The sequence below is a fragment of the Solea solea genome, chromosome 7, assembly GCF_958295425.1.
Source record: "Solea solea chromosome 7, fSolSol10.1, whole genome shotgun sequence".
Classification (NCBI taxonomy): Eukaryota; Metazoa; Chordata; class Actinopteri; order Pleuronectiformes; family Soleidae; genus Solea; species Solea solea.
The window spans coordinates 7,271,994-7,284,656 of record NC_081140.1 but is presented as its reverse complement, the minus strand read 5'-3'; the positions used below and the strand labels follow the sequence as shown (position 1 = coordinate 7,284,656).

Below are 12,663 nucleotides of genomic sequence, written 5' to 3'. Positions count from 1 at the left end.
ATGCCAATAAAGTTACGTTGTTTCTTTCCACAAAGGCCAAACAGAGGCAGGATAATAATAATAATAACAACAACAAATATCACCAAACGTGACACCAAATATAGAAATATAAATGAGGGCAGAAACACATAGTCTACATATATAAATTCATGCTGAACTATATCAATGAATGAATGAATAAATTACAATATACAGTCACCAAACTTTGTAATTGTAATTTACAAAATGTATGTTGTGATTAACTCATGGACATTTTGTTAATATCTGCATATTTATATTCATAAATGTACATTGAGTGCCCGCTCCTGGGGTTAAAGGGTTAAGTTGTACTACTATAATTATCATGAGTTGTCTTTGCTTTGCGACACCATGTGCTGTTCAGTGTTGACTGAAGCTCCGGCATAACAGTGCAGGCATCCATCACTGTTGTGTGACACTCAGCACACAGTTTCAGGCACAGAGTAAATGTTTAACCGAGGGAGCTGCGGAGTAAGGAATCACCTCCTCACCTGCTGACACACTCTTTTATTGTCTGTATGTGAGCTGTGAACCTCTGTCCACGTCCGCGTCTCTGTCAGAGCAGGAACTCGCACTCAGGGACTCCATGAGCTCGTCCACAGGTAAGACTCTTTTAAACGCACCACTTGCCATGATTTGACTAATCAAAATGTTAAAGTGTCACATTGCTCTGTGTCACCTGTGGACAAGTCTGCTTGGCTGTGGTGTCGTTACTTTACTGGAAGGTGTGTCTGTTCTACAGAGTATTTGACTTTGGTCTGAAAACAAGTGGAGTCCACTTGTCTCTCTATAGTTAAGCACAGTTCTTGGGTAGTTACTTGTTATTCTTAACTGTAGACCTGTGGAGCGATGACTGGGTTCTGTGTCTCTTACACACACCCACTGACACACACACTCACACACAGTAAACAGCCTTGGGATTAGTCATCTCATTTAAATAGTTTTTGGTCCACAGAACTGTTGCTGGCTGTTGGTTTATTTTTCCAAGAGAGAGTTTCTGGTATTGATTTATCTATCTTGACTTACTTGTTGCTGTGGTGGAGTATTTTCTCCAGCACAGTAGCTAAAGTTGACACGAAAGGTCCCACACAAAGTATTATTATACTAAATGTACTGAATATGAAGGCAATCTTTGACACAGTTGGCAGATTCGTAAGTGGAGCATTGTACCAAAGCACAAATATCTGCCAATACATTTCTTCCTTGGGACATAACCTACATTTCCAGAAAGTTTCATCACAATCTATTTAGCAGAGGTGGAAAGTAATGAATTACTTTTACTCGCGTTACTGTAATTGAGAAGGTTTTTTGTCTACTTCACATTCATTACTGAGTAAAAAAATGAATGATGAGGACAGGTGAATAAATGATGAGGACAGGTGAATAAATGATGAGGACAGGTGAATAAATGGTGAGGACAAGTGAATGAATGATGAGGACAAGTGAATGAATGATGACGCCAAGTGAATAAATGATGAGGACAAGTGAATGAATGATGAGGACATGTGAATGATGAGGACAGGTGAATGATGAGGACATGTAAATGATGAGGACAAGTGAATGAATGATGAGGACAGGTGAATAAATGATGAGGACAGGAGAATAAATGATGAGGACAAGTGAATGAATGATGAGGACAGGTGAATGATGAGGACATGTAAATGATGAGGACAGGTGAATGATGAGGACAAGTGAATGAATGATGAGGACATGTGAATGATGAGGACATGTAAATGATGAGGACAGGTGAATAAATGATGAGGACAGGAGAATAAATGATGAGGACAAGTGAATGAATGATGAGGACAGGTGAATGATGAGGACATGTAAATGATGAGGACAGGTGAATGATGAGGACAAGTGAATGAATGATGAGGACAGGTGAATGAAGGTTTTAAAAACAATTAATGTGAGATTTGTGTCCCCTTGTCCTTTTTGTACAACACAAGAAAGAAACTTGTAACTAAGTAACTTTCACTAAAAATTCACTAGTAAATTTTAAACAAGCTACATTTTTACTTTAAGTTGAGTACATTTTTAGACCAGTACTTTTACTTGTACGTCAGTAAAATTTCATCAATATAGTGGTACTTTTACTGCAGTACTCTTTCCACCTCTGCTATTAAGTGATTTTGGAGCATGAGTTCTGTGTATCCTCTCAAAGGAATCATGCAATAATCTTCATATTGTGTGCACACTGTAAATGAACCACCTAGCATCACAACAGGCTGCTCAGAGTCAGACTTCAGCAGCATCTCTGTCCACACACACAGGAGGTTCTGGTGCTTCTTGGTCAGGTTTAAGTACCTTTTTTAAGGGTGGTTGAGTTAGTAAATTATGATCAACATTTACAACAAAGGCTCAGCTGCTCTTTGTACTCCTGGTCCTGATGACAGAACAAGGCAACAGCTGAGTGCAGCCGCACTTTCTCACTGTGTCACTGTCGTTTTCCACAGGCTGTCAGGATGCCGTTGAATTTCCACGGTAAGTTCAGCGTTAAACACAATGTCTCGACACTAGTTGTTGCTTTTAAACACGACCCAGTGCTTTTTAAAAGGACCAGGTCTGTGTTTCAGACATTCAGTTATTCAAACATTCAACTTAATTCATCCTGAAGTGCAATGCTTTATACTAAAAACTAAGTGGTTTTGATTGTATTGTATTTTGTACTTTTTTTTTATGATGACTGGTCCTTTGCCTGGCTATAATCAAATTTCCCAAATTGGATAATGAAGTGGGATAGGGTAAGGGTTAATGGCTCATAAAGAACACAGGGAAAAAGTTCAGCATGTTTATTGCTGACACTGTTTGAGTGCAGTGAGAGACTAGTGGAAAGCTCACATGAGGTCAAAAGACAATCCAGGGTCAGAAAAGAAGGAGAGCAAACCTTAAATACATAAGGAGACAAAAAGACACAGGTGCAGGACATTAGGGCGAAACAAGCAACAGAATGTGGGCAATGACACCAGACTACCAGAGATGAAACAGAAATCCTTACAAACATGCTGTGTCCATAGGTTCTTTTTTCTTTATTCCTTATCAGTGAAATTCAGTAAGCATGTGGCGGTAGTTTCACACGAGTGACACAAAACACAACGTCTAGATCAAATGACCACTGAGTGTCTAGTCTGGTCACAAAAAGGAAAAAGGAAGTGTTCAGTAGAGTTTAAAATAACATCACAATGTTCCGTCATGGTGTCACAATAAGGATATTTGTGAAGACACAGAATTTAAAAATGAAAGTCTTTGTTTTGATATGGAATGATATAAAGGTCAACATATTTATGATGCAAAATGGATCAGTAAATTTAAAAAAGCAACTGAGTTTAAGACCTCTGGTCTCGATGAATCAGTCATATGTTGACAGCTATATAGTGGTGGTGACATAACTCAGAGAGCGTGAAGCAGATAAAGATTGACTGTGAGTCATCAGATGTTCAGGACTCCTTATCTCTGCTGATACTGTCCGAGACCTTCAGGAACCTTAAAGGTGATGCACGTAATATCTGTGCAAAAATAACCTTTAGCATTTTAAACAGCTACTGAACTCCCACTTAGAAACAATGCATGAGTTGCCAGATTAGTGAATTACGTAAATAAGATGCTGGTGATGCACTGGACTCTTGAAAAACACAACTGTCCCCCCCGCAGTTTTTTATTTTTATAAAAATGAAACGTTTCAATGTACATGTGTTAAATATCCACAGACAGAAGTGAAGACAGAGCTAACCTTAGCCAGGAGGAAAGTCTGTTGTCAGCTTCCTCTCTACTTCCAGTGTTGCAGACATTTTTGAGAAGGGCACATGGGCTTTTTCATTCTGGTATAGTTTAATATTCCTAAGGCAGCTGGCAGCTCGCTGTCCTCTGCTTACTCTGCTGGTATCTGGTATAGTTGAAGTGCTAATAGCTGTGTTTTTGGGTGGGGCAACAGACCAAAGCACAGATTTTTGTGACCCGCAAATAACAAATCATGGTCATTTTATGACTTAATATAATGCAATAAGGAAAAGGTTCTTAAACAATGTTTTTTAAACACAGTGTAACACTCTGTCGCTTGAAAATTCTGGACAGATTTCAAGACTTTTTTTTACATGCAAAGTTCTTGAAATTACAGAGCCCCAGACATGACCTGGGGCATGAAAGCTCAAATTTGTGGCCACAAAATAGGTATAACCCTCACCCTGTGCATGAAATTTGGATTTGTGTAATAATTTGTTAATAATGATATCTTTGTAACTCATTCCCATATCTCTGTCTATCGTGCAGCTTCAGCCCTCAGCCTATGGCAAGTTGTTTGAGACAGGATTTCCATTAGCGTTATCTGCAGTGTTATTCTTACGAGTCAAAACTACACTGACAGATACAGACAGTCAAAATGACATCACTTTCTCAGTTCTATATCATATCTACCATGTTATTATGACTAGTCAATAGTTCAAGTTCGAGATCTCTTTAATTCACCTCATTTGATGATATCTACACTGTCCTTTTAGATATCTTGAATTAAGTTTCAGATATCTCGAACTGGACTTGTGACTAGTGATTATATCTGTAATGGTAACTCCAGATGGTCAAACTTGGTGATTAAAATACTGACACTCGTGTTGATCATCTACAACACTAATACAATGCAGCACCGACTTCAAACCACTGGTTTGGTTCTGTAATAAGTTTATTATAACACATTTAATTTCTCCTTCCTTCAGTTTTACCTTCAATCCAAAGGAGGGGATTGATAATCCAGCTCTGGTCATCTCTGACGACCCTGGTGACGTTTCATACGCACGCCTTCACATACACGACTTTCCAAACCCTCTCTCTCTTCAAATCAGCTGATGGCTTGTACCCTCTGCTCTGTTGTGTAGAGCCGGATCAGAGTGCCGTGCCCAGACTGTGTCATCTGAAGCGTCTGGAGGGACAGAGCTTTGGCTTCTACCTGCGAACAGACCACAGCAGCCGCGGCTTTGAGGTCAGAGACGTGGACTCATGGAGTCCTGCAGAACGCAGCGGCCTCAGAGACGGAGACAGACTGCTGGAGGTCAACGACGAATATGTGGCCAACATGGACTTCAGCACAGTGAGTGTCCAACATTTAGCAGATCATTTTGTGTCCACAGTGAGAACAATGTACAAAAATAATAACTCCTGCAGTCACAATAGGGTCCTTCACACTGTATATCCTTGGTTCACTACTAGGAAGCACACCTGATTCAAATGTTGCAGAAGCCTGATAACGAGCTGTATCTTAATCAGGTGTGGTGGAGCAGGGCAGCATCTAAAACATGCAGGGCCTGAGGACCAGGGTTGGGAAACACTGTATTAGTACATATACAGAACTTAAACATGGAGTTGCTCCCCTTTCTCAGCTATAAGAGCTTCCACTCTTATTGGAAGACTTTCCTCGAGATGTGAGCATTTATAAGACCTGGGCATTAATGATGAAAGACTGAATTCTGAATCTAAATACCACCTGAATAATAAGACACAATATAGACAATAATCAATACAGATAGCACAATGTTTCTCAATGCACAATGTCACTTTAAAACTGCATCATTTGTCACTGCCACTGATCACGTTAATTCACTTTCATTTTACAGTCTCAGAGCGACTCAGGGTTGCATTTCACTGTAGGTTATATGAGTGTAACGACGCATGTGACAAATAAAATCTTGAATTCTCTCGTGTGTCTGTGTTTCCCTGACAGGTGGTGAGGAGGATCCAGTCGTGTGGCTTCCACCTGTTTCTCCTGGTGCTGAGGAGAGACGAGTATGAGCAGGTACTGTCTGTATGAGGATGAACAAACATGTCACGGGCAGCACTACCTTTTTCCTCAGCTCACATGGTGGTATAAAAACAAAAGCTTCTTCTTGGAAAACACTTCTTCTTACTGATATTTAGTGGCAGACAGTGATAACCAGGCTACCACTGTCATTCCCACTGACAGTGACGGCTGCAATAATCTCAAACATAGAAGTTAGGGCAGGTTCCAAGACTGAAACGGTTACACAAAGTCTTTCACCATCTACAGTTCATATTATTGCAAAAAATGCAATTTCAACTTATGTATAAAGGAAGCCATATATCAATTTGTTGCAGAATAGTCTTTTCTTAGTCCTTTGTCTAATAATAATGTGGTTTGTATTATTGTATAATTATCATACATTATTATATATTGTCAGTATTTGTATTAATATTCCAGGCCGTGTCTGTGGGTGAGGACCTGAAGATGCTGGCCAGGCTCTCCAAAGGGGACGGCTGGTCCAGACCGAGACTGTGTCACATCAGCAGACACCCAGAGCATGGTCTGGGGATGAGCATCGTTTCAGTGGAGGGTACGGCGGACACACTGTCTGACACGATGTGGATAACTCATTGAAAGCTTCCCTGTGGGCTGAAGGATATGTAATGACACTCCATTAATAATTCACCTCCCGCCACAGAATGTAACCATATTACTGATTTACAAGAGTGTACTGAGACAACACAAGACCAAAATTGTACTGAAATAGCAAACTAAAGGATTAAGTTGAGTTAAGTAATTATTTATTGTTGTGATGATGATGATGATGATGATGATGATGATTGGTGTGTCCCCAGGTCAGAAAGGTCACTACATAGTGCATACAGTTCCTGATGGTCCAGCAGAGACAGCTGGTGTCTGCAATTGGGACAGACTGATCTGGTTCAATGGAGTCCTGGTGTCAATGCTCCCAAACTCCACTCTCAGCAAATGTGTACGAGTCCAGTCTCCACATGTCACCTGTCTGCTTTGTTAATCTGAACACGTGTGTGTGTGTGTGTGTGTGACTCCTGCAGTGTTTTTGCTCCTCAGGTGAAGAAGAGTGGGAACGCAGTGACTGTGCTGGTCACTGACAGAGAAAGTGAGGCTTACTATGTCCGGAGGAAGATACCCATCCTGCCTGTGGTGGCTGAATGCAGCAGTCTCCCCTACGCTGCCAAGACCATGCACCTGAAGAAAGGAGACGATGGCTACGGCTTCCTGCTGAGACAGGAGCGGCTCGTAGGCCAGACTCAAACAGGTGAGTCTGACGAACACTGATGAAGACATGACAAACACCTGGTGGAGCTACATTGGAGTAGCATTGGCGGAATAACATTGGCACAACAGCACAGCAATCTGAGAACACGATTAACTACATCAATACTACGTCCAGCATCCTGCCAGGAACCAAGAGATAAACTTTAAACCTTGTGTCAGTCAATAATGCAATAAAATGTTATATTTATACACCGCAAACACAGACACCCATGTTCTTCATTTATTTGTCTGGTTATGCTTAACTCTAGCCTCGCCTATACTACCTATTAACTATTAACCATTTGAGCACTAAACGGTGGAATTATGTTACGCTGAAAGCTCCAGTGTAGGACTTATATCATCCACTGTGGACTTCTGAATAATAACCAGAAGTAAGTAAGTAGCATGACTTGGCCTAACTGCATCCAAAAAATGTGGAGCTGTGTGGTGAAGGTAACAGCAGAAGATGTGACACATCTGAGTTAAGTAAAGTAAAGTTTTTTTTTTTTTTTAGTAGTAGAATCCACTGGCATTTTCATCCATAGTCCAACTTCCATCAGTCATAATATAAAATGCTGCACAAAAACAAAACACTCTTGTTATGAGAAACACAGAGAGAGCCATGGAGCTCTGATCAGCATAGTGTGGCAATGGCTTGGATATAAAAGACATTTGCATGTATTTAAAAGTTACACTCTACAGCTTTAAATCACTGTTCCTCTGTACAGTAGAACCAAATCCTGGTCCCCAACCACAGACACTGTGGGTGGGTTTTAGTATTTGTATATATAGTATTTTTAAGTTTATACAGAATGTCACTTAAAAACTGTAGAATTCATAATGCACATAACGTTTGATAATGTATGTTAATTGGGATACGTGTTGGTAAGAACGAAAGCCTTTTCCACAGACAGACATAGAGCAGTTAATGCTGCACAAAGACAAGGGTCAATGTCGGCATTGTGCATGATGTCACTGGTGTTATCGCAAGTTCAACGTCGTTCGAACACAACAGATGTGTCATAAAGATAAACTAAAGAAAGCACTGACTACTCTCACTCACGCAGTTATACTGCTCACAAACAGACAAACATGGCCAACATTCACCAGACAGTCATTTAATTACATGTTCATTATTATTAATTCTATCAGAGTCCCTGTCACGTCCATGTACATGTTAATAATAATGATAAACTTTATTGGTAAAGCACCTTTCATACAAGGATTGCAGGTCAAAGGGCTTCACAGTCAAAGGAAAATACAATTTAAAAAGCAAATAGATGCAAATAAAACAGTAGAATGCAACACAGAGTGGTATAAAAAGGAGCTAGTTGAGTTTTAAGTCTTCTTTTAAAATGTTAATGTTAAATGTTGTCATTAGAATCTGATTGTATCTCCGTTTTGGTACTTTTCTACACTGTCATAAGTGACATTTAAATGGATTTTATCGAATTAAACATGTAGAACTGAAAGACTTTGGTTAACATAACAACAGGAATATACCAGCCTTTGCATGCAGCTGTTAAATGAACAGGAGATAGTGGTAAGAATGAGGGGAAACAATACCTCGTTATCCTATAGATTCTGCCTTCATCCATGTTAAGATTTCAAATGTTACAAATGTTAGCTGGACTAAAAAGCAGGTTTTATAAAAAGGTATTAGGACCAGGCAGTAATATACTGTACATTATTAAAGCACAGTGTTTTATCCTATTTTAAACTAGGAAGTCCCTGGAGATATAAATCTCTTTTACGAGGCAGACAGATTATAAATTACAGTTTAAAAAACATAAAACTGAGAAGACAGACAATAAAAGTGTCAAGCAAACTTGAGATGCAAGGACGTGTATATACAACATCACTTCAAAAACCCTAAGCTATCACTTTAAGGCAGGGTTTCTCAATCCTGGTCCTGGAGACCTTCATCCCTGCATGTTCTCTTGACGGGCAGCAGGTCTCCAGGACCAGGATTGAGATACCACACTTTAAGGAACCAGTCTTACATTGATTTTTTTTTCCTCTTTTGCTCTCTCCTTTTTTTAACTGGCTGTGACTCAGTTCATTTGCTGAGGGAGGTGGATGAGGGAAGTCCAGCTGAGGGTGTAGGCATGGAGGACGGAGATCTACTGCTGGCCGTCAACGGAGAACCTGTGGAGTCTTTGGAGCATGAGGATATCGTCCAGAAGATTAGACGGAGCGGTGATGAAGTCATCCTCGCTGCTATATCCATACCAGGAAGAGACTTTTATAGAATGGTACATACATTGACAGACTCAGTGTACACATGCAGTATATTGTCTCAGGACTTGACTTTCATTGCTCTCTGTTCTCCTGCAGTTAGGCATTTCTCCCCTGATGTTCTCTGAAGTACATGCATCACAGGATGATAAGGGGTCCACTGTCTCTTCTTGCACCAAGAACCAGAGGAATGCTCCTCACACAAATGGACATGGAAGCTCAGCTTTGCACTCAGGACCTTTAATTACACAGGTATGATGACATTCGTTCATTTCAACACCACAGCCATCACATGTATACCTGTACCTTCAAGTGGTAGGGCCCTAGTTTGAATCCGGGGTTCAGCCGAGGGCCTTTCTGTGTGGAGTTTGCATGTTGTCCCTGTGTGTCCGTGGGTTTTCTCCAGGTTTCGTTCCACAGTCCAAAAGCATGCAGAGGTTAATTGGACTCTCTAAATTGACCGTAGGTGTGAATGTGTGAGTGAATGGTTGTCTCCATGTTAGCCTTGTATTGGCCTTGGCCTGGTCCACTATGTTCCCCATCTTTTGCTCAATATCAGCTGGGTTTGGCTCCAGCTCCCCATGACCCTCATGTAGTGGATGAAGCGGTGATGTAAACATGCTGCTGATAATCTGCTCTTTGTTGAACAGAATCACAATCTTGTTTATTGCCAAGTAAGTTTTCACACACACAGACTTTGTCTTGTTGTTTTTGGAGCATACCAATTAGTAAGAAAGTGCAATTGTGAGGCAATTTTAAGAGTAATATATATTTTGAAAAAAATACAATTAAAAAATTATCTGATTTTATTCCCCCTTAAAAAAAACCTATTAGTTTCGATTAAGTTACTAACATGGAAAACTCTCATACCTTTATTTAATTCTACATTTTATAATCTTGTTAGAAATGTTCTTATATATTCTTCCTGTTTGTTAATGATGTATCTGTTTATATCACTCTATGTTAACATATTGACATTTAGAAATAAATTGATTTAAGAACAACTGTATATAAAAGTGTTCTCGCGCTCCAACACACCTGATTCAAATCAATGGGTCGTTATCAGGCTTCTGCAGAGCTTGCTGACGAGCTGATCATCAGAATGAGATGCAGAGTTTAAGTTATGTAGCCTATTGTTCCAAAAAATACCCCATTGTTTTACGATCGTTGTGACTTTTGTGTCTTTCAGTTGCCAAAGAGAACAAGTGATGCCTTCTTGTGATGTGAATGAACACGACAAAAATCACCCAAACCAGCAGTAAACAAAAAAAAGGAAATGAGTAAAGGTTGTCACACACAAAACCATCACGTTGTAACTGGAGCATTTTTATAACTATAATGATTGTTTTTCTGTTAATTATATAAATGTTATTGTGTGTAGATTTCCTCTCATATCCTGTATGCTCAAACTGTGAAATATTTGACTTCATGTATGTATATATATAGCTTTATATAGTGTTGACCACAACTCAAACATATAGAAAGATTGTAATGTAAATAATTGCATATGTGTAATCTGATTAACTGTAACATGAACCTCTGCCTGAATGTTTCAATTCATATAATGAAAAAAAATGTATGACCAGTTCAAATATTCATTAATGTTATACATTTTCTATAATAAACTATTTGTATGTATGAATGTCACTTTTATGTGATTACTTTATATATATGTATAATATTTGCTATGAAAGTCTTCTCTATTGTGTTTATGAATCAAAGTTGTAATGGCGTGTAGGGCTGCAACAGTTATTCGATTATTAATCGTCAGCCATTTTGATAATCAAGTGTTTTTTCAATAATTAAAACAAGCTTTCTGATTTCTCAGCTTCATTCAAACTGAATATTCGAGAACATCATCCTTTCCAGGTCTGTGAAAACACTGATCAGAATTTTCTGATTAATCGGAAATATTATCAACTCAGGTCAGTTGCAGCCCTAATGACGTGTGGTCATGGACTGTGTGAGGCTGTCATAACAGAGAATTAAGGACCACAAATTCTGGCTTTCTTTAAATGTCACATTTAATGTTTTCATCACTATTTTCCAGCTGGAACCTTTTTGTATAGACCTCACACCTTCTAAGACAACTGTTACCTAGTCATTAGCTTTGATTTACAGTGGCAGAATGCAGAGTTCAATTGATACATTTATATACTGCAACGTTTATTCAAATTACAATGCATCTGATTAAAACATCAAATACACAGACATGGTTTAGTACAGCAAATTATATGAATCCAAATAGTTCCAGTAGTTGTTGACTTGAGTTAGTCTCTCACACAACACAACGTTTCTCAGTTGTTACTCTACATTTTTTTTTTCCAAAAATGAGCATCATTTCATTCAAGTACTTCATTTCAACAAATAAAATAAAATAAAATAAAATAAAACATACAGGAAACAACTACGTCTATACAAAGAGTAGATGCTGGTGATGTGGAGGGAAAGTGATGTGCACCACTGCAAGCTGTGTTCATTCCTGAGAAAAGTCCCGTTTAGTTGCCAATCAACAATCATCTGTTAATTTCTTCTTTTCTAGATTTGCTGTTCAGAGATGGTCCATAAGGTTTGATAGCACAAAGTGTCACATAAGACTAATATATGACTTTTAACCATGTTGCCTTAGGAGTAGGACTGAGAGAGCTCAGTGCACTGAAACCTAAGAGATAACTAAAGTTGCAATGTTGTAGAATGACTTTTGATATTTGAACAGAACCTTAAATGCTCCTCCACCCCTACCATCATTCGAGTTAAGGGAAGTTCAGATGTAGCATCTTTTGTAAGAGATTATTTTGATTTATTATACGGACCACACAGTGGCGCACGTGGCTAGCACTGCTGCCTCACAGCATGAAGGTTGCTGGTTTGTATCCCGGTCCAGGCTTTTCTGTGTGGAGTTTACATGGGTGCTCGCCGGGTTCTCCGGTTTCCTACCACAGTCCAAAAGCATGCAGAGGTTAATTGGACACTGTAAGTTGACCATAGTGTGTGAGTGAATGGTTGTTTGTCTCCGTGTGTGACTGACGACCTATCCACAGTGTAACCCCGTCTTTTTGCCCTATGTCAGCTGGGATTGGAACCAGCGCCCCCTGCGACCTTCAAGCGGTAGAAGATAAATGAATGGAGGATATGCATGCTCACAAATAGTGTTCACTAATTGCAATGCTTTTCTTCACGTGACAAGAATTAACCAATCAGCAGCACAAGATCTGGGTCCATGTGATGTCAATTTTGTTAGTCCACGTTAACTGTGCGCACGACTGCTCATGCTACCATGCTGCACAACGCTTTCCGGTCCAGTTGGTGGCGCACTCGTAATCGTTTTTGGTGAAAAAAACTACATTACGTAAGGAAGTCCGCAG

General features: G+C 39.5%; 1 protein-coding gene across 1 annotated transcript; it reads left to right on the top strand.

Moving 5' to 3' along the window:
• Positions 1 to 360: 360 nt before the first annotated feature.
• Positions 361 to 10,936, top strand: LOC131462248 (Na(+)/H(+) exchange regulatory cofactor NHE-RF3-like). Its single transcript, XM_058633300.1, has 11 exons — positions 361 to 620; positions 2,475 to 2,502; positions 4,725 to 4,786; positions 4,884 to 5,095; positions 5,726 to 5,797; positions 6,221 to 6,353; positions 6,619 to 6,755; positions 6,854 to 7,061; positions 9,119 to 9,315; positions 9,398 to 9,550; positions 10,488 to 10,936. The coding sequence occupies exons 1-11, from the start codon at positions 605 to 607 to the stop codon at positions 10,518 to 10,520; spliced, it is 1,251 nt and encodes a 416-aa protein (XP_058489283.1). The 5' UTR covers positions 361 to 604; the 3' UTR covers positions 10,521 to 10,936.
• Positions 10,937 to 12,663: the final 1,727 nt, after the last annotated feature.